This window comes from Orbicella faveolata, unplaced genomic scaffold (genome assembly GCF_042242905.1).
Source record: "Orbicella faveolata isolate gen_17 unplaced genomic scaffold, um_ofav_v1 contig_36, whole genome shotgun sequence".
Lineage (NCBI taxonomy): Eukaryota > Metazoa > Cnidaria > Anthozoa > Scleractinia > Merulinidae > Orbicella > Orbicella faveolata.
Window position 1 is genome coordinate 5,845,736 of NW_028301565.1, and position 23,281 is coordinate 5,869,016.

The 23,281-nt window shown below is 38.1% G+C and overlaps 1 protein-coding gene across 4 annotated transcripts in view; it reads right to left on the minus strand.

The window, feature by feature from the left end:
- The window catches only part of LOC110050757 (uncharacterized), a 40,644-nt gene that overhangs the window by 7,979 nt on the left and 9,384 nt on the right, over nucleotides 1–23,281 (minus strand). For all 4 annotated transcript variants that reach the window (XM_089274973.1, XM_089274972.1, XM_089274974.1 and 1 more), the window contains exons 4-54: nucleotides 19,358–19,842; nucleotides 18,724–18,843; nucleotides 18,596–18,637; nucleotides 18,109–18,138; nucleotides 17,199–17,267; nucleotides 15,827–15,880; nucleotides 15,113–15,166; nucleotides 14,525–14,569; nucleotides 13,808–13,852; nucleotides 13,553–13,606; nucleotides 13,322–13,366; nucleotides 12,986–13,039; nucleotides 11,961–12,005; nucleotides 11,708–11,761; nucleotides 11,017–11,061; nucleotides 10,673–10,726; nucleotides 10,422–10,475; nucleotides 10,213–10,266; nucleotides 9,866–9,919; nucleotides 9,549–9,602; nucleotides 9,364–9,408; nucleotides 9,160–9,213; nucleotides 8,997–9,041; nucleotides 8,627–8,680; nucleotides 8,350–8,403; nucleotides 8,183–8,236; nucleotides 7,914–7,967; nucleotides 7,711–7,764; nucleotides 7,458–7,502; nucleotides 6,365–6,409; nucleotides 6,111–6,164; nucleotides 5,829–5,882; nucleotides 5,654–5,707; nucleotides 5,513–5,566; nucleotides 5,007–5,060; nucleotides 4,745–4,798; nucleotides 4,598–4,651; nucleotides 4,435–4,488; nucleotides 4,270–4,323; nucleotides 4,009–4,062; nucleotides 3,699–3,755; nucleotides 3,525–3,578; nucleotides 3,283–3,336; nucleotides 2,646–2,699; nucleotides 2,267–2,320; nucleotides 2,111–2,164; nucleotides 1,956–2,009; nucleotides 1,813–1,866; nucleotides 1,614–1,667; nucleotides 1,004–1,057; nucleotides 464–517 (exon numbers count right to left, since the gene is read on the minus strand). In XM_089274973.1, coding sequence (XP_089131099.1) covers nucleotides 464–517; nucleotides 1,004–1,057; nucleotides 1,614–1,667; nucleotides 1,813–1,866; nucleotides 1,956–2,009; nucleotides 2,111–2,164; nucleotides 2,267–2,320; nucleotides 2,646–2,699; nucleotides 3,283–3,336; nucleotides 3,525–3,578; nucleotides 3,699–3,755; nucleotides 4,009–4,062; nucleotides 4,270–4,323; nucleotides 4,435–4,488; nucleotides 4,598–4,651; nucleotides 4,745–4,798; nucleotides 5,007–5,060; nucleotides 5,513–5,566; nucleotides 5,654–5,707; nucleotides 5,829–5,882; nucleotides 6,111–6,164; nucleotides 6,365–6,409; nucleotides 7,458–7,502; nucleotides 7,711–7,764; nucleotides 7,914–7,967; nucleotides 8,183–8,236; nucleotides 8,350–8,403; nucleotides 8,627–8,680; nucleotides 8,997–9,041; nucleotides 9,160–9,213; nucleotides 9,364–9,408; nucleotides 9,549–9,602; nucleotides 9,866–9,919; nucleotides 10,213–10,266; nucleotides 10,422–10,475; nucleotides 10,673–10,726; nucleotides 11,017–11,061; nucleotides 11,708–11,761; nucleotides 11,961–12,005; nucleotides 12,986–13,039; nucleotides 13,322–13,366; nucleotides 13,553–13,606; nucleotides 13,808–13,852; nucleotides 14,525–14,569; nucleotides 15,113–15,166; nucleotides 15,827–15,880; nucleotides 17,199–17,267; nucleotides 18,109–18,138; nucleotides 18,596–18,637; nucleotides 18,724–18,843; nucleotides 19,358–19,842 — 3,152 coding nt within the window. The remainder of the gene's footprint in view (nucleotides 1–463; nucleotides 518–1,003; nucleotides 1,058–1,613; nucleotides 1,668–1,812; nucleotides 1,867–1,955; nucleotides 2,010–2,110; nucleotides 2,165–2,266; nucleotides 2,321–2,645; nucleotides 2,700–3,282; nucleotides 3,337–3,524; nucleotides 3,579–3,698; nucleotides 3,756–4,008; nucleotides 4,063–4,269; nucleotides 4,324–4,434; nucleotides 4,489–4,597; nucleotides 4,652–4,744; nucleotides 4,799–5,006; nucleotides 5,061–5,512; nucleotides 5,567–5,653; nucleotides 5,708–5,828; nucleotides 5,883–6,110; nucleotides 6,165–6,364; nucleotides 6,410–7,457; nucleotides 7,503–7,710; nucleotides 7,765–7,913; nucleotides 7,968–8,182; nucleotides 8,237–8,349; nucleotides 8,404–8,626; nucleotides 8,681–8,996; nucleotides 9,042–9,159; nucleotides 9,214–9,363; nucleotides 9,409–9,548; nucleotides 9,603–9,865; nucleotides 9,920–10,212; nucleotides 10,267–10,421; nucleotides 10,476–10,672; nucleotides 10,727–11,016; nucleotides 11,062–11,707; nucleotides 11,762–11,960; nucleotides 12,006–12,985; nucleotides 13,040–13,321; nucleotides 13,367–13,552; nucleotides 13,607–13,807; nucleotides 13,853–14,524; nucleotides 14,570–15,112; nucleotides 15,167–15,826; nucleotides 15,881–17,198; nucleotides 17,268–18,108; nucleotides 18,139–18,595; nucleotides 18,638–18,723; nucleotides 18,844–19,357; nucleotides 19,843–23,281) is intronic.

The window sequence follows — 23,281 nt, forward strand, 5'->3', positions numbered from 1 at the left end:
AAAAAGCGGTCGAACAAAAACAACCCAAGAAATCTGCACTCGCCGAACGTTGTTTACAATCTGGTCACGCTATCTCGTGGGAATCGTCTACAATATTACGTACCAGCACAAGTTGGCGAAACCGACCCCTCTTAGAGGCTTGGGAAATTAACACGTGGAAAAGTCCACTCAACCGCGATGACGGCATCATGCAGCGACATGTACCTGCCCTAAGAGTATAGAGCCTTGACTCTATTGGATAAGAACTAATTTCCTCTTATATTCGGTTTTTATTAGCAACTACGCGATCTTAAATAAACTTGTCACTTCATTATATTTTTTATTACCCCTGAGGAAGGCTTATGTTAAAGCCGAAACGTTGGGTTTTTAGAGATTTTTAATAACTTTTCTCAACCAGTGTAACATTTTTATATTTATCATATTCAAAATACATTTTGTCACGTGGCCAACGCATGTAAGTTACCTGAGGTCCTCTGGAACCGTCAAGCCCTCTCATTCCAGGTAGACCAACAGGTCCCTAAAATAAATAAATAACATATAGCTGATACTCTTATCAGATCTGCTAATTAGCTATAGGGACTGTTCCTATTTAATACAGGAAAACACTGCCAAAAAAGATACATTTCAACGCTTAATGTTCTTCGCTCAACTAGGCCCTTTAGCTTCTTATGAAAGGTTAAAAACAACTCATTATACGCATGACAAAAACACGTAAGAAACGTGTTTTTTGATTTTCTTAGCAAACCTAACATTAAGCGATGAAATGCTGCAGTTACAGATGTACCCTCACCAATAACTACTAAATAAATCACTGTTTTCCAATTACATTGAAATCCTGATTATTCGAAAATCTCGATTATTTGAAATAACTTTATTGTTCCCTTTGCAAAACAATTAAGAGAAACTTATTCTCGTTGTTTCGAACCTCCCGATTCTCTGAACCATTTTCGTTCTCCCAGGTGGTTCGTGATTCCACTGTATTACAAGACTGCTGGGTACATACCTTTGGTCCTGGCTGTCCACCAGCTCCAAGGCTACCTTGGTCACCTTGTTCGCCCTATAATTTGATAGGCATTTCATGTATGAAATCAACTAAAACATGTCGACACTTGATAAGTGCCCGACAGCACAATAAAACAAACATGGACGACGTTCGGCTTACATCGCTCGATCCGAAATAAGATGACCTTTATTTAGACAAAATGAATGACAGTGACATTATAATTTATTATACTGCCCTGTCCCTGAATTTAATTTATTTGAAAGCAACACGAGCAAGGGAATTTATCAATGATGAACAAGCAAGGGAGAAGGGATCAGGGGAACATGTAACCCAGTCATCTCAGTTATCAGTATACCGATCCAGACCCTCTAAGTTAAAGTACAGAATACAAATTTAATCCTCTGTAACGCCATCGAACTAGTCGCAGCTCAACGAGGGACGCCCGTCAGCCATCACTCTTTGCGTACCACACCGCAGTTCATCTTAACTTAAGATACGTTAAGAGTATCTAAAGCTCTACAAAATCCAACGCTTACAAATATTATTAGTTGTCCGGCAGGAAATGCCGGAAAATACTAAAGGTTTGGATAACGGAAATAGAATAAAGTACCTTTTCACCCTTCCCTCCTACGTTGCCCTGAAAACCTGCTTTTCCTCTTGCTCCCTGAAGGAGAAAAAAAAGCGTCACGACTAAAAGAAAATGAGAACTGCAAAAGGGCAATAAAAAATTAGACTAAAATTTCTACTATTTATTACCCAACGTTGAATCGCTTCAAATTAAGTGTATGAACTGAAAAAAAAATTGTTACCATAGGTCCTTCTATCCCTGAATCTCCGCTTTGTCCTTTGAATCCACGTTGGCCCTGAATTTGGGAGGTAAAGATCAAATCAGTAACAACAACAACATCAAGAACAACAATGAATCGGAAACCTTAGACATGATGCACATTACCTTAAGTCCGGGTGAACCGTTTTTGCCTTCCTCGCCTTTTTTCCCGCGTTCACCCTGGATATGAATAAAAATACATTCATAGTGTACATAACGCATTCAAAACACAGTCATCGAAGAAAGAAATCTCAGTTACAGTAAAATACTTCCAAGAATACCTTCCCTCCGGGGTCACCAATAAGTCCATTTACACCCGGGACACCTGTAAGTCCCTACAAATGTCAGAACAAACTAAGTTAGCCAGGTTCACCCAAAAATCTATTTTCATTATTTTTAGTCATAAACAGGAAATGTAACTACACAAACATACATACCCCGTGACCAATAATTCCGGCATCTCCAGGAGGGCCTGGAGCACCAGGAAAACCCTGCAAAAAAACATCATTGAACGAGTGAGAAAAAGAGCCATTAACAATGCACGAAATGTTCTGGAGAAGGATAACCTTGAAAAGAGGAAAGCCTAAAACACCAAAATCACACTTCCTAAAAAGCGTTTCATTATCTTAAAGTGCAGCAGTGTTTTAAGTCCAACACAAGCTGCAGTTGCATTTTTCCTTTATTTAACTCGCGATAAAACACTTCACAGAAATCTACTTGTAACCTTGTAACGACATTTTCAGCTTCTATTTTTGCGGGTTGTACCTTCCTAACCTATAAATACATCGATTACGACCTAAGTAATAAGAACTTTACCTGACCTCCAGTCGAGCCTTTGTCTCCTCTCTTCCCTGGTGCCCCCACAAACGCCTACAAGAAAATGTGAAGGACATCTATAATTCATTTACTTTTGATTTCCTTAAATTTTATTAAGAACTTGCTTTTTTATTTTATCAAGAACTTTGCTTTCCTTCTTTTTTTATCGAGAACATATTGTGTTCTCAAGGCAACATGCCTTGAATTCCACCAGATGTTATAGAAATGTCTCAACGCTCGACCTCAGGGAACACCAAAAGTAGGTAGACAGTACAAAAGTATAAAAAAAGGTCAGGACTTCTTTGGAAAAAAATCATCTTTTCTACGAAGATCAAGCCCTTGGAAAATATATTTTTAAATAGTTTGCTATAAACATTAATGTTCTAATAACGTTAATTGTATCTATAACAAAATACTCGATCGTGCTTGGTTATTCGTGCCTCTATTTCTCACGTAATCGCTGCGCGATCACGTGGGTGTCCAATTACAGGTATTCAATTTTTACTTTTTGTAATTGGAAAACTGTAATTGGATACCTTCGCCATTCGTAAGCCAATTACGTGAGTGTTCCTTACAGTTTTGACAACTTTTAGCTTTTAAAAGCACCAAGGTGCTGAATGCACGTTATTATACGTACCAGTGTTGCGGGCATGCCACGTTCACCAGACAGTCCTTTTTCGCCAGCATAACCCTTCGAAGAATACAATTAGCTTAGCGTATGAAGGAAAGAAATAAAATCTTTTCACATAGTGTCTCTGAAATGATCACTACAAATTCCTGTTTTAAGCTCGGCGTCCAAACAGCAATGAACTTAATCAAGTATTGAGATATTGATACCAAGAGATATACTTAGTAGTCAGAAAGAAGGAGTGGACTAACCATTCGTCCTTTTCTTCCAGATGATCCTCTAGTTCCTTTCTCCCCCTTTTCACCCTATTAACGACAAAATACAACACAAACCACGAATGAAGACAAGCCACATCTATTCTAGTCTATAATGCCTGCTAATAAAAACTCAAAAATTATTTAGACTGAGGGGAACTTTCAAGATACCGTCTCTCCTATGTCACCTTCTTCTCCCATTTCTCCTGGAGCACCAGGCTCACTACTCTGAAGGAAAGAAAAAACATCACTGTAAAAGAAATTTGGTATGCTTCATTCTGCAAAAGTGAAACAAAACAGAATGGGAAGAGAAGGAGATAATTCCTGGTAGATGCTAGAAAGTGACTGTAACCCAGAATGAGGCATTTAATCTTGAGAGCTTTGCGCGATCTCGTTGGCATTAGTAAGGTATTGCAAGACAAGCCTTGTGTTTTCCACGTTCACAACTAATTCACAAAAGAACAACACCGTAGATACTCACTATAGGGCCCATGTCACCTCTAGAACCTGGTCTTCCTCGCAAACCCTGCATTCCCTGTAAAACCCATGGCAATACAATAAGCTTATTACGTTGTAGAACAAATACGTCTAAAGCATACAAGATACTCTTTTCCATAGAAAGAAATATTTCATCTTGCTGACATCTACTTACGATGTCCGTGACTATCAGGAAGGGTTTTTCCTCAATTTATTTTGAGCCAAAATTGTCGAACTGTCAGAATTCTTACTGGCCAAAACATACCTCCTGTCCCTTCATTCCAGGATCTCCCCATAAACCAGGATTGCCGTCTTCGCCCTACACGACAAGACGACAAGATATAAATAATAAACAAGATAATCATAATAATGCTTTTTGATTAACACTGGTGGAATTTGATAGAATAAGCAAGAGTAATTTATAATAGACCTTTGGTCCCTGCATTCCTGGAGTACCAATCAAACCAGACAGTCCAGACTGGCCCTAGGACAAAAATGCCAAACCCAAACCAAACATTAATCGTTAATAGCTAGGAATAGTAAAAAAAAAAAAAAAGTTAAAAACGATGCATGGAAAAATAGTTCGATCAAACCTCTTTCCCAAAGCTTCCTTGAGTTCCAGGCAATCCGCCATCTCCCACAGTTCCCTAAAGATTTAACAAAAATCGCTTGATGTAAACATTTGAAATCCAACAGAAAGTGGGTAAAATGTTTGAAGTGTTGTGGTCTGAACTACTTACTTTTGAGCCCTGGTCTCCTCTGGGTCCCTTAGGTCCTGGCGCACCACCCTCACCCTAACAAAACAAAAAATATAATTATAAAAAACCCAAAATTAACATGTAGTTTGCAAAGGAATGTTGAATAACGGACCAGTCTACATGACACAGGGAAAGTTAATTAACTAATGTTCAAGTTACGTTAGCTGAGCGGATGGGAGACTTCTCATGCATAGGAGGAAAAAAGTGAAAAGTGAAGGTTCTGCATCCGCGTGATTCAATTTACCTTTAAGCCACTTGCTCCTTTGCTTCCGGTTTTGCCTGGAGGTCCCGGTCCACCCTAAGAAAGAGTGAGAACTGAAGATTAACACTGGCAGCATAGTAAAAACAGAAAATTATTTAATATATCAAACACAAATATAGTGTCGACCGCACTTCCAAACACCGACAGGAGACTTGAAAATATGACACGTTTTTTTTTGACGAACCTCGAGATGTGGTTAAACACACTCTCTCTTCTCAACTGAAATTAAACTTAAGGGTAAACGGAGAAATATAACAGTAAGAAATCTATGCAGATTGATGGACTATTTATGAGTTTGAAAACACGAATCACCAAAAAGAGCTCAAAAGAAATGTCCGAAGAAAAAGTCTGGTCACGCTAACGTTCCAGTGCCGACCACTAACACTAGTCGGACTTGTGGTGATTTGTTAACAGTTTGGAACAGTTCGTACAATTGTACTTAGTTGCTCAAAGTGACAGGCCGAGATAAATCAGCACGAGTTACTCACAAACGGCCCCTGACTTCCTGGAGGACCTCTCTGACCGGGCAAGCCATCCTCCCCCTGTTGGAATATAATGATACCTAGATGTGAATGCTGCTTAACCCAGAGCTTAGGACACATTCAGATTGATACGAGACAATCACAAACCTCTTCGCCGGCGGTCCCTGCCAACCCTTGAAAGCCTAGAGGTCCACTGTCTCCCTGAAAGAAAATACGCCTCACGTATTTCTCTCACTTAAATGTATAATGCTACTATACTCATCGTGGCCTGTTAATGACGAAGCCATGTAAAACAGTGTACGTGAGTTCTGTTATAGCTAACCTGTTCTCCTTCAGTCCCTGCCAGACCAGGCTTACCCAATGGACCAGATGGACCCTACGATCATGGATCTACAGTCAATATCGATAGTTACAGTATTACAACACTTGTCTGATAACTCAAATGCAAACTGAACACAGGCTTTTGGAGAGAAGCTACATCTCTCACAAAATTACAACCATCAATATGCCAACTAACTACTACAGATGATCTGAGGTCACAAGGTTATCCAACGAATTATGAAGTCTGCCGCATGCACAATTGTTTGCATGAAACAAATTTTACCTGGTGTCCAGGAAAGCCCATGACTCCTTGGGATCCCACAGAACCTATTTGTCCCTGCAAAACAACCATATAGAACAATTCTGTGTCAGTGACATCTCGATATCGCCATCTCTCTATAAAAAACAATTCAGCGGTTATCCTTATAGGAAATTATGCACATTAGAATGGTTATTTGTCCAATGGAGGAACTCTTCGTAGCAAATTAGCAGTTTTTTTTTTTTTTTTTAAATTAACAACAAAGTACTGTAACTTACTGGATCGCCTATGGGCCCTACTTCTCCCTCGTCACCACGCGGGCCCTGTCAAACACATTGACTTAAATCAACTATAAATTACAATAGCCTATTCAGCAAAGGCACTCAGTAAAAATTGCTCGAAATTTCAAATTGCTATTTTTATTGCTATTGAGTAAAAGTATACCTCCAAACAGAGAAACGTGCAGTTCCGCATTAAGCATGTTACTCTAGGAGTAATTGTAAGTAACAATTGTTTGCTTGGATCAGTTGCAATTTAACATACTCAAGGAACATTATATCTTCTCAATTTTGCGTATAGCCCTTGCTTTTAATTGTATTTAGAAGTTTTATGTTTCTGTTGATACTTTTCATTACATCACACACGATACAAGTATTGAAATAAGCTTACAGAAACCTGGAAAGGAGTCCCAAAACGTTTGCATTTGCAAGTCGGACTCTTCTCTTTATTTTCTCCTAGAAAAGACAAGTGAAGACAAGTTAAGTAATTAGAAAGACAGACCCAAGAGGAGAAAAGAAGAGAAGAGTCCGATTTCCTCGTTACAAGAGCTGCCACAGTTAGTTCTTGGGTTTGAATCAAACATGCTTCTTCTTTGAAAGATCTACCAAATTGCGAAGAACAACAAAAAGTAAAAGAAGACCAGTGGTTATTCCAGTAAATAGCCATAACATGGAGAAATGCCGTTTCCTTTTAAAAATAACTGTAAAACAATTGTGTGGCAGCTAACATGTAAAGAGGCGTTACTTTTGCAATTACTTTAGAATGTTTGACTTGACAAAAGTAACCGTTCGGAACATAGAGCAGAGAAAGGAAAGCAAAGATAAAAGTTGACAAAGAAAGTGCGCAAGTTAAAAAATGTCTGTTAGAAAGAACTGCCACAATGGCTGGTGAAAGAAAATGGGAAGATTATGTATCTTTCAAGTGGTCAATGCGGTATATGATGGAGAATGTGCAGTTTTTTTTTTTTGCCCGACTAAAATAGTGACTTACTCCGAAAAAGACTTTTCAAGAAAATTATTTTGCTAGCCTCAAGAGTGTCGAGCATAGTATAACAAAGAAGACGAAACAGGATAAGCTGACGATTTTTCTCACCAAGATTCCATCAGCACCTTTCAATCCAGGAGGACCAGTGACACCCTAACAGGAAAAAAGAAAACAAAAACAGAACTAACGTCAAACCCTTAACAAGAACAACCACAACAATCTTATTTGTACTCTCAATCTTACGAATACTAATTGCACAAACTATCGATAATGTAACGGCAGTAGGACTGTCTTTAAACAGGTAACTCAGACTGACTCCACAAAAAGCTGTATTTGGCATATTGCTATTTATCATATTGACCTGTTTTCCTGGCTCGCCAATCTTGCCACGGCCTCCCTTGGGACCTATTTCACCCTAAGAACAGAATATCGCTCAATTTGTTAAATGGCTACACAAACTAGATGTATTGTAATGTAATATAGACGCAGCCTTTTAATTAATAATAATCTAAAAATAATACGTGATCAAGAAGACGCAGATTCAGATGATTTTTATAACATTACTTGTAGTCCTTGAGGTCCAGCTTCTCCAATTGATCCACGCGTTCCAACAGGTCCCTGAAAATTACAATTAATACAGTCATCGCGTACTTTGTGTCTTGAACAAAGAAAATATCATATTTGGCGAGACGTTCATATTTACTGTACGTGTTATAATAACAAAATTGTAAGTATTGTGAATGCAAGCTTGTGAATGTAAGTTACAACAATAATTAACAAAGATGATTTCACACGGTACATATGTATCTCTAATATCTAAAAAAATGTCTTACATCTTGTCCTTCTGGGCCATGTGGTCCCTGGTTACCAGGCTTCCCAACAATGCCCTTAGAAATCATAAAAAAAAAAAGAATTATTGCACAAGAATTACAAGTAATAGAGTAAGCAAATCTTGGCAGCCATACTAATTTAACAAATACCCTGCAATCCGTTCACCGACCTTTGGTCCAGGTTTCCCTAACGCACCAAGTGTACCGTTTGGGCCACGAAATCCCTGAAAAAAAAAACAAGCAAACTCAAAGATTATTACATAAGAGTTAATACTGTTTTAGACAAAACTCATAACTCTTGCATGACAAGGAAAACTCCCTGTCGTATTACCTCTCTCAAAATGTACATACTTTTGTTGCAACTAAGACAATTCAAGGCAATTCTTCCTTACGACATAAACTTAAGGAGATTCACTGCAAAATAAAGAAAACTTCAAACTTGAATACCGCAGGTCCTCTTGCGCCAGGACCGCCGAGGGCTCCTGCAGCTCCTGGTAATCCCTAACGACAATAAACACATAAGTTTCTTGTTAAATGTATTATCTTATAGTATCATTGAGTTCGCTTGTTCTTGAAAGGCGCAGTCCAGGAAACGAACGGTTTTCCTGTAACCTTACATGTGCAATCTGTCCTATATTTTTAGCTAATATATCGTGCAACAATTAATAGTCCTTTTTAAAACACCGAGAAACAGCAGCACTTTTCCAAAACTGTTCAAAAATCTCAAAGAAAGTTTGAAATTTAAAATGTTAGTTAACACTTGAAAGGAAAACTTCCCTTGGCTTCATTACACACTCCACTGCCACTAAAAACGTACCAGCTGTCCTTGTAGGCCGGATTCTCCAATCGTTCCCAATGATCCCTAAAGGCAAATACATCACGATTAAGTGCAAAGGTGAATCTAACCTTTTCTCACACAACACTGTTGCTTCGTATTCTAAACATCAATATTGGACCTATAGCAACTCAAAATATCTCACCTTGTCTCCATTTAAGCCAACGTAACCTCTTCCACCTTTTCTTCCTGGGTCTCCCTAAATATTCCAAATGTGGGATGTCAACAGTTCATCCCTCATACAGGTCTGTTTACATTCATTACCCTACTACTTAGCTTTCTAAATATCTTACAATTTCCTCGTTGTGGAAACCAATAAAGCTTTGTATAAAATAACAAACACACTCACTTGCACTCCACGTCTACCACGAAAACCACGACGACCGCTGTCACCCTGGTAATAACAGAGGTTGTTAATATTATAACAGTGACTTCTGAAGCAAAAACAAAATTAAAGAGACACTTCTCCATTACCAGGCATTCCAAGTACACGTTAACGCCCTCAAAGCAACAACAAGAGAGTGTAAATTGCACCTTATCTCCTTTGTTCCCTTTTGGGCCATACATTCCGAGTTCTCCCACAGGACCCTAATGAGATAAGAGTTCCTTGATTTCAGCTTGCCTTTTTAAACATTTTATCCGCATATCAAGTGTCATTGATTAACCTTTAAATTGCACCTAAACTAAGAAACAGAAATACAATTCAGTACCCAGGTAGCATAACATGACATCTCTTCAGTTCTACGGAAAAAGCTCCTAGGGGTACCTTTTACACCTCTGAAAAAATTGCCAACGCAACTCACATACTTTAATATCAACGGCAGTAAAAGACAAAAACCAAAATTGCTTACTAAGCTTCCTTTCTGGCCAGGCGTTCCAGCCCTCCCAGGTTTTCCAGGCATACCCTGAAAAGGACAGATATCATACAGCAATTAATAGAGTCTAATAGGAAAACAGATTTTGATATGTTTTATCAACAACATAATCGCGTTTAAGACTTTTTGATAAAATTTCTCATGGAAGGTCTTACGTGATTCCTAGGGTGCAAAAAAGTAACCTCTAGGTCGGGGCAAAGAATAAAAGTCCCGAAGAGTATCTTTGTATCGCTTTCCTCTTTGTGGCCATTACTCAAATGAAATAAACAACGCTGTACAATTGATGAACTTAAGACATAACAATAACAATCTGAAACGCCTACCTTGTGACCGGTTAATCCTGTGGAACCTTGCGATCCTGGATTTCCTGGTGGACCCTAGTTAAAAGAGATAACATTGCATTTTGTTATATGTAGTAAGAATCTGTTTTTAGTTCTTCAGGAACAATTCTGGCTGTCGTATGATCGTCGAACAATAGCATCTCATGGATAGCTTCCTTTTCCCTTACCCATGAGTAGAGGAACTCGCTTACCTTTGACCCCGGAGCACCCTGCGCACCTCTCAATCCTACCGGGCCTGGAATACCCTAAGGAAAAACGAAGGGATTAGATAGAAAGAAATCGAATCAAAGTGGCATTTACTGTTTATGAATGAGACAGAAATTGGTGACAATGTGTTCTATCGATGTCATTGTGACAACTATAATAATGATCATCATCGTTATCATTACCGTCATTGTCATTGTCATCATCACCATCATGTCCGCAATAATCAAAATGTTACCTGGTGGCCTTTTGCACCTTGTTGTCCTTTTGGGCCTTGCGGACCTGTAATTCCCTAAAATAAAATTTAAAAAAATACAGGATGAGAGGACAAGTGAGGGCGTTTTATTCCAATACGTGTGCAAACACTAGGGAAACAATGGTCTTCCATGTGTTGAGGAAATACACGAAAAAGTGAAAAAGCTAACCACTTAATAAAGCTATTTTGTTTAAAGGTTTGAGCACAACATTTGGAACCCTGGACAGACGCCGAAATGTGAGAGAAGTTTGCCAAGCAGTAGCAGATCTCAGTATGAAACAGTCACATGATCCATCCAGAAACTCACTAACAATTAGTACAATTACCTTTTTCCCTTTCACGCCATAGAATCCACTACTTCCAGAATTACCCTGAAAGTTAAAACCAACAGCATGATTACAAGTGACAACAAAGATATGTACCCACCAATTATGTTACGAGAAGATTTACCGTTTTTCAGTCATTCTTCGCTTAACCATATTCTAAGATTTTGAAACCTTTCTTGGAGTCAACGCTGGGTCGTTTTCCAACTAAAAACTAGTAGTTTTATCTGTTGTGTTTGAAAATGCTACTTTGAAGAGAGCTGTCTCTTTTACAGCGGTAGCTGTAGTTTCATTCAGCAGTTAAACACCAAGTTTTCAATTCCTATTAGTTTTCCACTCATAACCGTAAAACAGAAATTTAGGCTTAGGAACACAAAAATTGCTTTAAATACGCTTTAAACACATGGTTGTCATTATAACGCTCATTCAATTGACCAAACAATTAACACACCAAAATGTTCCTTGATAACGTTTTTCTAAAAGTGCCCCCAATTTCGACCGCTACAGCTCGAACGCTTTTTTCTAAGAAATTGAAATCATTTTGTGCACTCCACCCCCTCACCAACCCAACCCAAAGCTAGATAGGGTTGAGTACTGCCATATTGCGTTGTGTTCTGATACCTGAAGGAAACTAAAAAGAGAACACCTCAGGTCTGCTGAACATTTGCAGTATGATATAGCACGTTTTTAGTACCTTTGCTCCTCTTTTACCACTGTTCCCCTCTGGTCCTTGTTGCCCACGATCTCCCTATAATATTGACCAAACAAAGAAGATGTTTCATCTCTAGACTACCAATATTTTGTTCCGTTGCACATTATTTTAAATAAATCTCTGCCACTGAAAAAGAGGTTTCCTTTAGCAAAAGTTGTAGATCAATAGATCAATTGAAAACTAGTCTACCACTACCTCTGTAATAAGAAAGCAACATCTGTTATTTAACTCTTGCCTCGTGTCCTTGAATTCCTCTAGAACCCGGCGGTCCTTGAACTCCCTTGGGGGAATAAATGATTAATGGCTCATCATTAACATCACCATTTTGGTTTTTCATCATCATCACAATCAAATAAGGACAACTTATGCTCGTTATTATCACACTAAGAAGGTACAACATTGTTCAATAGTCGAATGGAATATGTAGGAAAACGACTTTAGCTGGGTATTACATACATTGATAAGTACTTGAACCAAACATAATATCACAGTCGGCATTTTACAGCTGGTGTCTCCTCTTAGTATTGTTCGCATAAAAAAGAAATACCGAATGATGAAAGGTACATTAGAAAAAACCAAAAGGCATAATCAGAAATTGACAGTTCCCTTGCAAATGTGAATACAATCTAAGACAGGAAAGACTGTTATCCCTGCCATTTCCTTGAGGTAGATTTCGGTAACCACTCATTCAGTCAACCATGGGGCTTCACATATATTGCAAGTCCTTCCTCATTATATTGTTTACCTTTTGGTAATCTACACAGAATTTAAAGCAAAATCCATAATTTATATTTACAGGCACACTCGCTGATGACTATGGGCTGGTTAAGAACTCAGTTACCCCGTTAATTCAATACATCTAACGTATGGCTACATTTGCTTTTTTTGGTAGCAATTTGGGCACTAGTGCTTTTTTTAAAGTACGATTAGGCACCCAGTCTACTGATAAGAGCTGATTAAAAGAATCATTAAAATATTTTAATGTGCCAGAAGTAATAATTGAAATTAGTTTTTCAAAGGATAACCATAATTCCCTTACTTTGCTTTGGCTAATAAAACACAGAAACCATGGGCTTTTTTAACAATTTTATTTGCACAAAACAGGTACAAACAGACTACAATTAGTTTTCTAATTTATAATATTTCACTTTTCTTATTATTTTACAGAGGCCCTAAGTCTAAACATCTTAAACATCTTTTAAACATCTTCAAAACCATTTGTAACTTCATAGTTTTAATTATAGTCCATTATCTACTTACAGGGTTTCCTGATGCTCCTATCAAACCCATTTGCCCACGGGAGCCTAGAAACCCCTGTTAATGTACAAGGTAGAACAACTATCAAGATTGAATACTACTTTGAAGCATCTTATTTGTTTAATGCCTGTTGGTTCTAAAGAAAACATGACAATGGTTAGTAATAAAATTAAAGGTTTCTTAAACTGTTCAAAGAATGAAACATGATAACTACATATGACCTTCTTCCTAGTTAGCAGCTGTGGTTTATCATTCTTCAACGTTATTATATTGTAATTAGAACCACTGAATGGAGCACTCCATATAAAGCACAACAAAACTATTGTTATCTAGACTTACTTCAGGTCCTGGATCGCCAGGCACACCAGCAGGGCCAGATGCACCCTAAAATATACATTGATAATTGTCATACTTTATTTTCATTGATTTACACAGGTATATCAAGGAGATTTCCTGAGATAATAAGAAAAGAAAACATTTGCCCCTTTCGCACAAGACTGAATGGGTTATTTCCAAGATTATCATTTCATACATCATTAAGATGTATCAATAAAATCTGATTACAGGTACCTGAACACCTTCAACCCCAGGTAAACCAGCCATGCCTATTTCACCTGCATCACCCTGTTAAAGGTTCAAAGACACAACATAGCAAATTATTAGTTAAAAAAACAACAACTTAAGTGTTAAAGCAGATGATAAAAACAAAAGCTATAGAAATATATACACCATACACAATGAATTACCATTTCAAATTACTACAAACAGTAAATTATGGAACACAATACCCAGTCGCTGACTTTAACAGTACAAAATCTGACCTACCAATGGTCCTGGGAATCCCTTTGGGCCTTTTCTACCCCCAAGGCCCTACAAATTAAACATTAATTGATAAAATTATGAACTGTATAGAAGCACAGGCCCAAAAACCGCATGTCTGCATTTAACTGTGAATTTAAGCTTGTACCTTCTTTTCGTACTCTTTAATACTTTATAATAATTATCCATAAATACTGCCCTCTTTAAGTCAGCTAATTTGTTCTCAAATAAAAGACTTCTAAATATTCTACGTGCTGCCCTACATTTTCACTTGATGGCCTGCAGCAAAACAAATTAAATTATGGAAATGACCCCAATATCATTTTAGGCCAGGTATTTGCCATTACGCTAAGATGTATGTTTGGAGGCATTTACCTTAATATGAACTTAAAAAATCAGGTCTTCACACTCCATGAAGGTGAACAAGGTCGATACAATCTCCTTTAACTGAATAATGTTATTATGTACTGAAAATCAAATCCATGCAGGAAGGTGCGTGTTTGGACATTTCACCATTTCTAATGAACCATTTCACAAGGTGCAAAAATATGGGATACTGTTTCTCTTTTTTGAAATGGTGAGAAGAAAGGATACTGCCTTATAGCTAACAAGATATAAGGTAAAGTTACTGAAATATTTTCAAATGTCCACCCAACATTTGTCACCACAAATCTACCAACAACCTGCAGTAAGCTACCTTATATTAATATACTATTCCTTTACCTGGTGTCCAACAATTCCAGGATCTCCTTTAAGTCCTTCAGTACCCTAAACACAAAAGCAATCATCTAAACAATAAACAGGTGATTCATGGTTTTAACTGTGTGTTACATTGAGTTGAGGAACATGGAAGAGGCTTAGGGGTTCCTCAAGATGCAGACAACGGCAACGTTAGCTTCTCAAGTGCTCCCTAAACTTCCTAAGTACACTATAACTCAATGATGCATAGATGATTTTGTTTTATAACATTGCCAATGGACAAAAATCTCTCTCATGAAGCTAACTAAAGTTAACTTTGCTCCCATCATGCATCATTGGATTAAGGTTCATGCTAATATAATGTATACTGAGTTTGAAAGCACAGCTTTCCTAGTTATGTAATAATATGTAGTGCTGAGATTAATTCTTTCTCATCTTAAATGAAAAGCTGCACAAACTGTAAATGGCCTGACATACCCTTTTCACATACTTAGTCACCAACTGCATACCAAACTGTCACAACAAATGATTTGTATTCAAGTAAGTTATGAAACTGTATTGATTTTTTCCTCTTCTTGAATTGGAGCCACACATTTGAAAACAGCAACTTACCCTCTCACCTGGAGGGCCTCGAGGACCAGGTTTTCCTGGGATGCCATAAGGACCCTGCCATAATAAAAGTTACATTGTACTAGTGCAACCAAAATATTCATGAATTTACAAAGTGAAGACAAAGTGGAGTAAATTTTCCTTTTAGTAAATCAAATATTCATTGCCCACAAACATTCTACATGTTTATTAAGCAACCACCTGTAATAGCCCTGTTTATGTCCAGTGAGGATTATCCCCTTATTTTCTCCACTGGTCAGTACATCTGTTCAGAAAATACTATATAGTGGGTTCTCCCATGAATGTTAATAACATTTATGATGTTTGATCTGATCAAAATTATACAACGCCAGTAATTTAAAATCATGGCCCAATACAATTTGTCTATTTTGAAGAAATGTTGTTAATATTTACTGTTCTTCCTTTCTATGAGGGTGTACTAAAGTAAGCAGCAACATGGAGTAAGAGTGATTGAATTTTGCTCTTGCATAAAAGCTCTGTTGAAGGAAACTTGCAAATGTTCTGTGGCTAAATCTTTCAGAGACTCAGCTGTATCCCAGCTGCACAACTGTCACTACACAGTGTGTAGTTCAAGTTCTCAGAGTATGTGGCTTAGTTGATGTATACTAAGTGGAGATTTCTTTGTTACAACTTTTTTGTTCCGTTATACAACAGTCTCTTAAACAGATATTTTGTCAATAAAGTTCTATCCCTTACCTTTCTGCCTTTGTCACCCTTAAAGCCCTTTGGTCCTATCTCCCCAACCAATCCCTAAAATAAAACAATAACTCATTTATTTTAACAATGGATCAGCACAATTTCCCTATTAAGTCTGCTTACCACACATTTCTATTTGGCAAAGGTGGCCCCTATGTCAAGTGTACAAAAACAAGTTTTGTACCTCAGGTAACTTGGTCACCCAGAAACTGTTATGAAGATATCTTTTGTTGGTCACACATAGGTATCAAAAATTTTTCATGTAGGGTTATGATTTTGTTCCTTGAAAAAAAAATCATTTGTACAAAGCATCTTCTTTGGGGGAAGAATTGCTCCCTCCTACAACTCAGTTATTTGAAATGATGATGAGAAAAAACCTATAGTATTGTGTTCCCAACTAGACTACATTTAGGTCACATCGACATAGTAAAAAATCAAACAAGGTAGCCATTCAGAAGTTTGGATATGCATGACCACTATACTTTGCCAAATCTCCAGATTTATTCAGTGATTTTCCACTTTTTAAGGTTGTTTTGGAATGTGGCCCATTTCTCACCCCCAGCCCCTCCATGATTAAAACAAACATTTTATTTAATCACAATTATTAAAATCATAGCAGAGCTCTGGCGGCCCAAAGGGCCGCTAAGCGGGGCCCCATACTCATATAGGAAAGAAAAGGAAACCCATTAGTTGATTTTCTCATGGTTATCATGGCTAACGGTATTGCTCGTGGGCACATATGCACAACAGCGACAGCCACAATGACGACGACAACTGAGTCACATATGGCGGCCATACTCCAAATAATAGGTTGACAGAGACATGCAGCCTTTGTTTATTGTGTACTTCTTTGATATTGGACATCCATGTTATGATCAATTAACACCTGTCAAAACGAGGTATCTGCTGACCAGTATCACATGACCATACAACGGGCTCAAGTTTACAGCTCATCGAGGTCATGTTTTTTTTGAAGTTGACCGCTGACCAAGTGCTGGTTTTTGGTTGGATCGCGGGCTCGTACCAGGTTAACTTGTTGAAAACAGGGGCTGGATTGTTCGGAAGCCAGTTGATGCTAACCCAGGATTAAAAGTTAACCGAATTATAACTTTCTCTTCTATACAAATGTTTCTAGCTGCTTTGTTTTGAGTATATGGTGATTATTAAAACTCAAAACAGAAGGCCAAACAACATACAGAAAACCTCACCACAAAGTTACAAAACTCAAATCAAATTTCTACCTTTTCCTGAGTTAGCTTAATCGGGTTCTGAACAACCCGGCCCAGGAGCTATGCTTTTAGGCTGGCCTAAATCTATATATCAGAGCAACAAATTAAACACAAATTGTTTGAAGGAATTAATAGTAACATACAGGATGTCCAGGAGACTGAATGACTCTAATAACTCTGGTAATTCCCTTCTTTGAATTGCTGGGGGGACCCTGTCAAAGATAATAAAAAAATAGAGGCTGCTAGTTGGTTTCATTTAACTTTTGTCCAGCCCTGTCAAAATATGAAGTTAAAGCAGTAAGACCACAGTAATCTCTGAAATATCTAATACAGCAACAAATATGTTGATGAAGATCTGTCTGCCCAGCCCATGAACTTCCAGTAATGTCTCATGAAATTTGACAACAAGGATACAGATAGATAGATAGACAACCAAGTAAAAATCTAAAGTTAAAAATGCCAGGGTAGTCTCTTCAGGGAGCTTACAAAGCATCTCTGCTATCAATAGGAGCCCTGAAGCTACTACCTAACACAGATCACACATCATAAAGACATCTAGTAGTGACACTGGTCCTAATTTGTTTTTTGCTGTTTATAGCAATTACAGGAAAAAAAGACCTGCATGTAAGAACCTAGTGGTTTAAGAACCTGCTAGCAGAAGTTTGTCATTTCAAAGCCTTAAAATTTGGAATCTGTTTAGCCAAGCAAGATCAAGCAGGTTCTTATATATGGGTTACAATTAAATTTCAAACTCTTGTTAATTATAGGGCAACACTACAAATACATTCTGTAATCAATTGCGTTGGGCTTATTATGATACAGTTGTGAATGAACACTGTATATTTAAGAATGAAACCCAAGTTTACTTATTTTTCTGGTAATCACCAACTACATCTCCTTCATAGAAATTAAGAACCTAATAAGAACCTACTTATCCTAAATTGCAATAAGTACCCCAAAATACAAGAACCCATTTTGACAGACTTCAAATAATGTATCTTCTTACTAGCTGGTTTTTGCTGTATTATCTATCAGTGAGAATTAATCACTAACCTTTACTCTAGACGGTGCTGGCATGGAAACCTACCAATGAAAATTTATTAAATTTATTTAATAAGTACAATGGAATGATAATTTATAAAATAGAGATCAAAAGAGTTGTTGAAATTCATTGCTGTGAATTCAAAATGTTCCTGGTAAAGCAATTAATTTGACAGAGGTTATTCGTAAATAATTCAAAACTTAATATACAGAGACACTTTATTCCCCAGTAAGAATGGAGTCATTGTCATGCTAAAATCTGACAAAAAGCGGCCTCTTCCCTTTATTGCTGTAACTTTTCTTAAGTTTGTGTTTAGTAAACAAAAGGGTATTAGGACGATGTAATAATTTACTTCTGATCTATGTTCTTTGTTGTTATACCACCTTTGTCACATTAAAACAAAACACACCATTATCATTGCTAAATCACCGCTTGAAAAATCATTAAGTCTCACTACACTGTATCTGATCTAGTCAACATTATGATTTAATTACTTACGAGACCCTGGCCTGATTGTGTTTCAACATTGTTCCGATTTCCCTGCGATAAACAGCAGAAAACAAATTAGGACCATTATTGCAAAAAATGAAAATATGCAAAATTATCTTACACCAGTAAAGAATTACCATTATCTGTTGTTCAGCACTGAAGTGCACTCTATTGGCACAATCATTTGATAAAGGTCTGTTGCAAAAGTTATCTACAATTTCTTGATCGTCCACTAGCAACAGTTCACAAATGTCTTCCTGTTGAAAAAATAAAAGGGGCAATTGAATCTTATTTAAAAAGATGCACTGGAATCAATCAAACTATTACCTAACATGTACTGTAATTGGCAATGTATAGTTTCAGAAAATAACCACACCCACCCCATGTATGGAAGGTAATTGGAAATTCTGTCGGGGTGGGAGTTCTCAAAAGCCATTCAAATGTTTTACAGGAAAAATGCAAGTATGAAGCTACAAATTATGGAATTTCCAGACGGGATTGAGGTCCAAGACAAAAAATCTCCCATGGGAAGGATCTGGATATTTTCTGGAACAGCACAGATAAAATTAGTTACAGTATTTTTTACCGCCTAAAGATGTTGCATGGTAGTTACATCAGATAATGGGAGTAACAGGCTGTTGAAGAGCTCTGCCAGAATCTATCTGCTGACCATTTGAAATCAACTAAATAAATTACACTAATGCCCTCTGTGCACAAATCAAAGGTAAATATTATTGAATGCTTCAAATTATTTGCTAAACATATGCATACCTCAATATTGTCGTGAGAATTCTCAGTTTGCACTGTAACAGTGATCTTCTCCCACTCTTCCAAATTACTTGTGCTTGGTAGAGATAAGTAGTTGAATTCCACACACTCCTGGGTTACAGTGATTTCTCTGTGATTAAAGTTTACTAGTAGTTTTTGCCAGGATGAAACATTTGCCAATATGAACAGTCCAATAATGGAATTATTATGACGGAACAAAACCGTTCTATTGCGAACTGTAATGGCGTATAAAGTTTCAGATAAACTTCCTTGGACAGCATTAACATTTATGAGAAATCTACTATTGTCTACAGCTTGTCTAAGAATAAAAAGTACAGAGTATTTTAAAGGGTTTTCACTAAATAAATAGTCTTTTTCTGCTAAAAATGGTACTGCTGTGCTATTTTCTTCATTGTGTATGTTGGTTGTCCTTCTGCTTGCATTGGCCTCTATTGTATATCTTTCAGAAGCATTCAATCCTGGCAGATCTAAAAGAGATTTCAGGAAAAAGAAACACCTTCAACATTAAATGATATGGAAAATGAATACAAATATCTCACTTGTACTTAACAGGTTAATTGTTGTCATCCTTAAGTTAGTCTGAGTACATACAGTATAACACAAAACAAAGTAATTGAAGTTTAGATTTTGAGAGGGAAAAACCATGGATAATAACAAATGTCTCATTTCCAGATGTCATTTGTGAAATTGCAAAAATACTCATACCTACCCAAAGGAAGGTCACTAGAAACTCTGAGGAGGAGACAGGTTCAAACCCCAAAGATTTTAATGAATGTGTGAAGCTAAACTAAAATTTTAAAGGGGGACGATGAGACATGGGGTGGGAGGAGCTAAAAAATGGGGAACCAAAAAACCCTTACATTGAAAACTAGGGGTAAGAATATTTTCTGCAACAACACATTTCATTAATAGTATCTCTGTAACACTTGATACTCTTTTTCAGAAATAAAAGACAGAAACACGTAATAAAAGATTTGATCAAAAATATAAAAAAGATAAAATTTATCTTTTTAGCTTCATGTTACTTCCACATGTGTGGACTCCTCGTGTGTACACCTTGTTGTCAGTTGTAGGCACGAGTTGTTCAAGTTTCTCTCAGAGTTCTTTTCAATCTGAGCCCATTAATCATAAAAACAAGGAATCTCTATTCCTCCTCACTGCATCCACACACCCTCAGGTGCACTCCTGCTTTGATTGGTTATGCAGAATAATATCTTCAAGTTGGTATTATTTTGCAGCAATGGCTTGTGCAGAACGTTGGGTAAGCTATCAGGCACATGGCTCACTGTAGCTGCATCCTGTCACTGTCATTTGCGCTTTTTATCTTCCCCATTATTGTATGATGTGAACAATCAATGAAAGGTTTGCTACTTTCAAGAGAGTCACTAATTTTGGGGGGTCAGTACTTTTGGGATTTACTAGCAGCAACAATAATATTTTTTAATGTTACTTTCGAGTGCTCACTACTTTCAGGTGGTCATTACTTACAGAAGTTTACGATATAGGGGTTTAGGTATCTAAAGTTTTAACTGGAATTGTACTACATTGCTTGGATGCGGGGCACCTCTAAAGGTATATGGTAACCTCAACTGATCAAAACTGAGTGATCCAGAATGAATTTGGACATGTACAATTTCCACCTCCAGTCACTCACTCTTTCATCCACCTGGCAACTGCTGCCCAGCTCCACTCAAACACCCTTTCCAATAGGCCAAAATATTGACTTGCATATTCCCTTCTGCAACTCTAGGAATGATGGGCAGTGCACACTTGTCTTATGGTAGGTGCTGATAAGCCAACTGACCCTTTTCTCCCATCCTCCAGTTTCCACTGCCATTTTCCCTCCCCAGGGAAAAAAGTGAAAACTGTGACTTTTGGGATTCTACAGATAAGTCGACATAAATAGCAACATGTAGCATTGTCTAAACGAGACCAAACAATGACAACACAACATTTTTAATAAAGCTCATAAAAGCCCGTCATTACTAGCCGTAATACAACAACAACGACATCTGTGATACATCTCATTCTACTGCACAAGCCCAAAGGGCCTATGACATCATAACATTGTTACATCTCCCTTCTTGAACAAACAAAACAAAGAAATGAAGGGACGGTAAGGTAGGCAATGGACGGAAGGACAAGTGATTAAACAAAACAACTCTAACAGTGTTCACTGTTCAGAACTGTTCGAAAAGCCTTTACACTGGATTCCTAGGTGGTGAAATCCCTGAGGTAAGCAGGTCTCCTAACAATCCTGCCACTTCTAGTAGAGACCGGGGCAGGAACACTTGGCAAAGCTGGCTGTAAATCTGGCTGCGAAACATCTGGTAACTGCAATGCTGAAGGTTCAGGGGGCACCTGGAGTGTGTCCTCAGTAGGTTTCCTGGTGGGGAGTAGAGTTTGAGCATTGACCTTAGATTCCCTTATGTCTCCATCTGGTATCGCTTGAAAGTTCTCAGGAACTTTGTAAAGATGTGAACAGTTTCGGCAGTAGAGCCTACCATCCTCTGTGTGGACTTGATAGGAGCGTGGAACTTCCTGACTACTCACTTGCGCTTTAAACCATTTTGAATGACCTGGTAATGGTCAGACCCGCACCACGTCGCCATCTTTTAATGGTTGCAGCTCTTTAGCACCTCTGTTGAAAGAGAGCGCTTGCTTGCTTTGCCTCTGTTGCAAATTCAGGTGTACATCAGGAATGACTTTTGGCTGAAGCAGGTGGCTAGCCATGGGTAGTGCAGTACAGGTTCTACGCAAGAAGAGATGCTGTGCAGGGGTGCTGTCCATTCCTTCTGATGGTGTATTCCAGAAGTCCAGTAGAGACAAGTGTGGGTCATGGCTTGCATCAGCAGCTTTTTTCAAGATATTCTTTACTGTTTTGGCACTGTTCTCAGCCTTCCCGTTGGATTGAGGATACCGTGGAGACGTTTTAATGTGTTCAAACTGGTACTCGGCTGCAAACTTCTGAAACACAGCACAGTCGAACTGTGGGCCGTTGTCTGTGGTGAGTCGGTCTGGAAGACCATATCTTGCCAGATGAGGTTTCAGCTTGTTAATAACCACTCTGGCTGTCATAGACCTCAGTATATCCAACTCGAAAAAATTAGAATAGCGGTCGGTTGTAATCAAGTACTGGGTGCCATTGAGCTCAAACAGGTCTGCTGAGATGCTCTGCCATGGTCGTGTAGGTATTTCGTGACATTTCAGAGGTTCTTTCTGCTGCTCTGGTTTGTAGCTGTTGCAAATGCTACACCTTGAGATGAATTCTGTGATTTGCTTGTAGATGCCTGGCCAGTAGAAGGCTTCTTTGGCTCTCCTGAAGCACCCCTGAATGCCCAGGTTTCTGGCATGTACTTTATCCATCATGCATTGCCTGAGGCTAGATGGTACTATAATGCGCTCACCCTTGAACACAACACCATCCTGTATTGACAACTCTTCTCTGAAGGGAAAATAGACCTGCAACTGGGAGGGTACATCAGCCCTTCTCTCTGGCCACCCTTGTGTGATAATAGGAGCTAATGCATGGAGCTCTGCATCAACTTCAGTGGCACTTTTGATTTCCTGCAAGGTTAGTTTCCGTATGGGCACAGACTCTGCCATGTCTATATACTCAGTCTCAACTTCTGTTGGTGATCTTGTGTCGGCAACATTCCGTACTTCCTCGGTGTCAACTGTGTCTTGTTTAACCAGGGGAAGGTAAGCTTGGCTAAGTGGATCAGCCATGTGCATCTCTGTACCTTTTCTGTAGGAAACGTCAAAGTCAAATTTCTGTAGACGCAACAGCATTCTCTGCAATCATTTTGGTACACTAAATAGACTTTTCTTCATAATAGACTCCAGGGGTTTGTGATCAATGTAAATAAAGGTCTTTCTGCCATAGACATAGCCCTCAAATCGCTC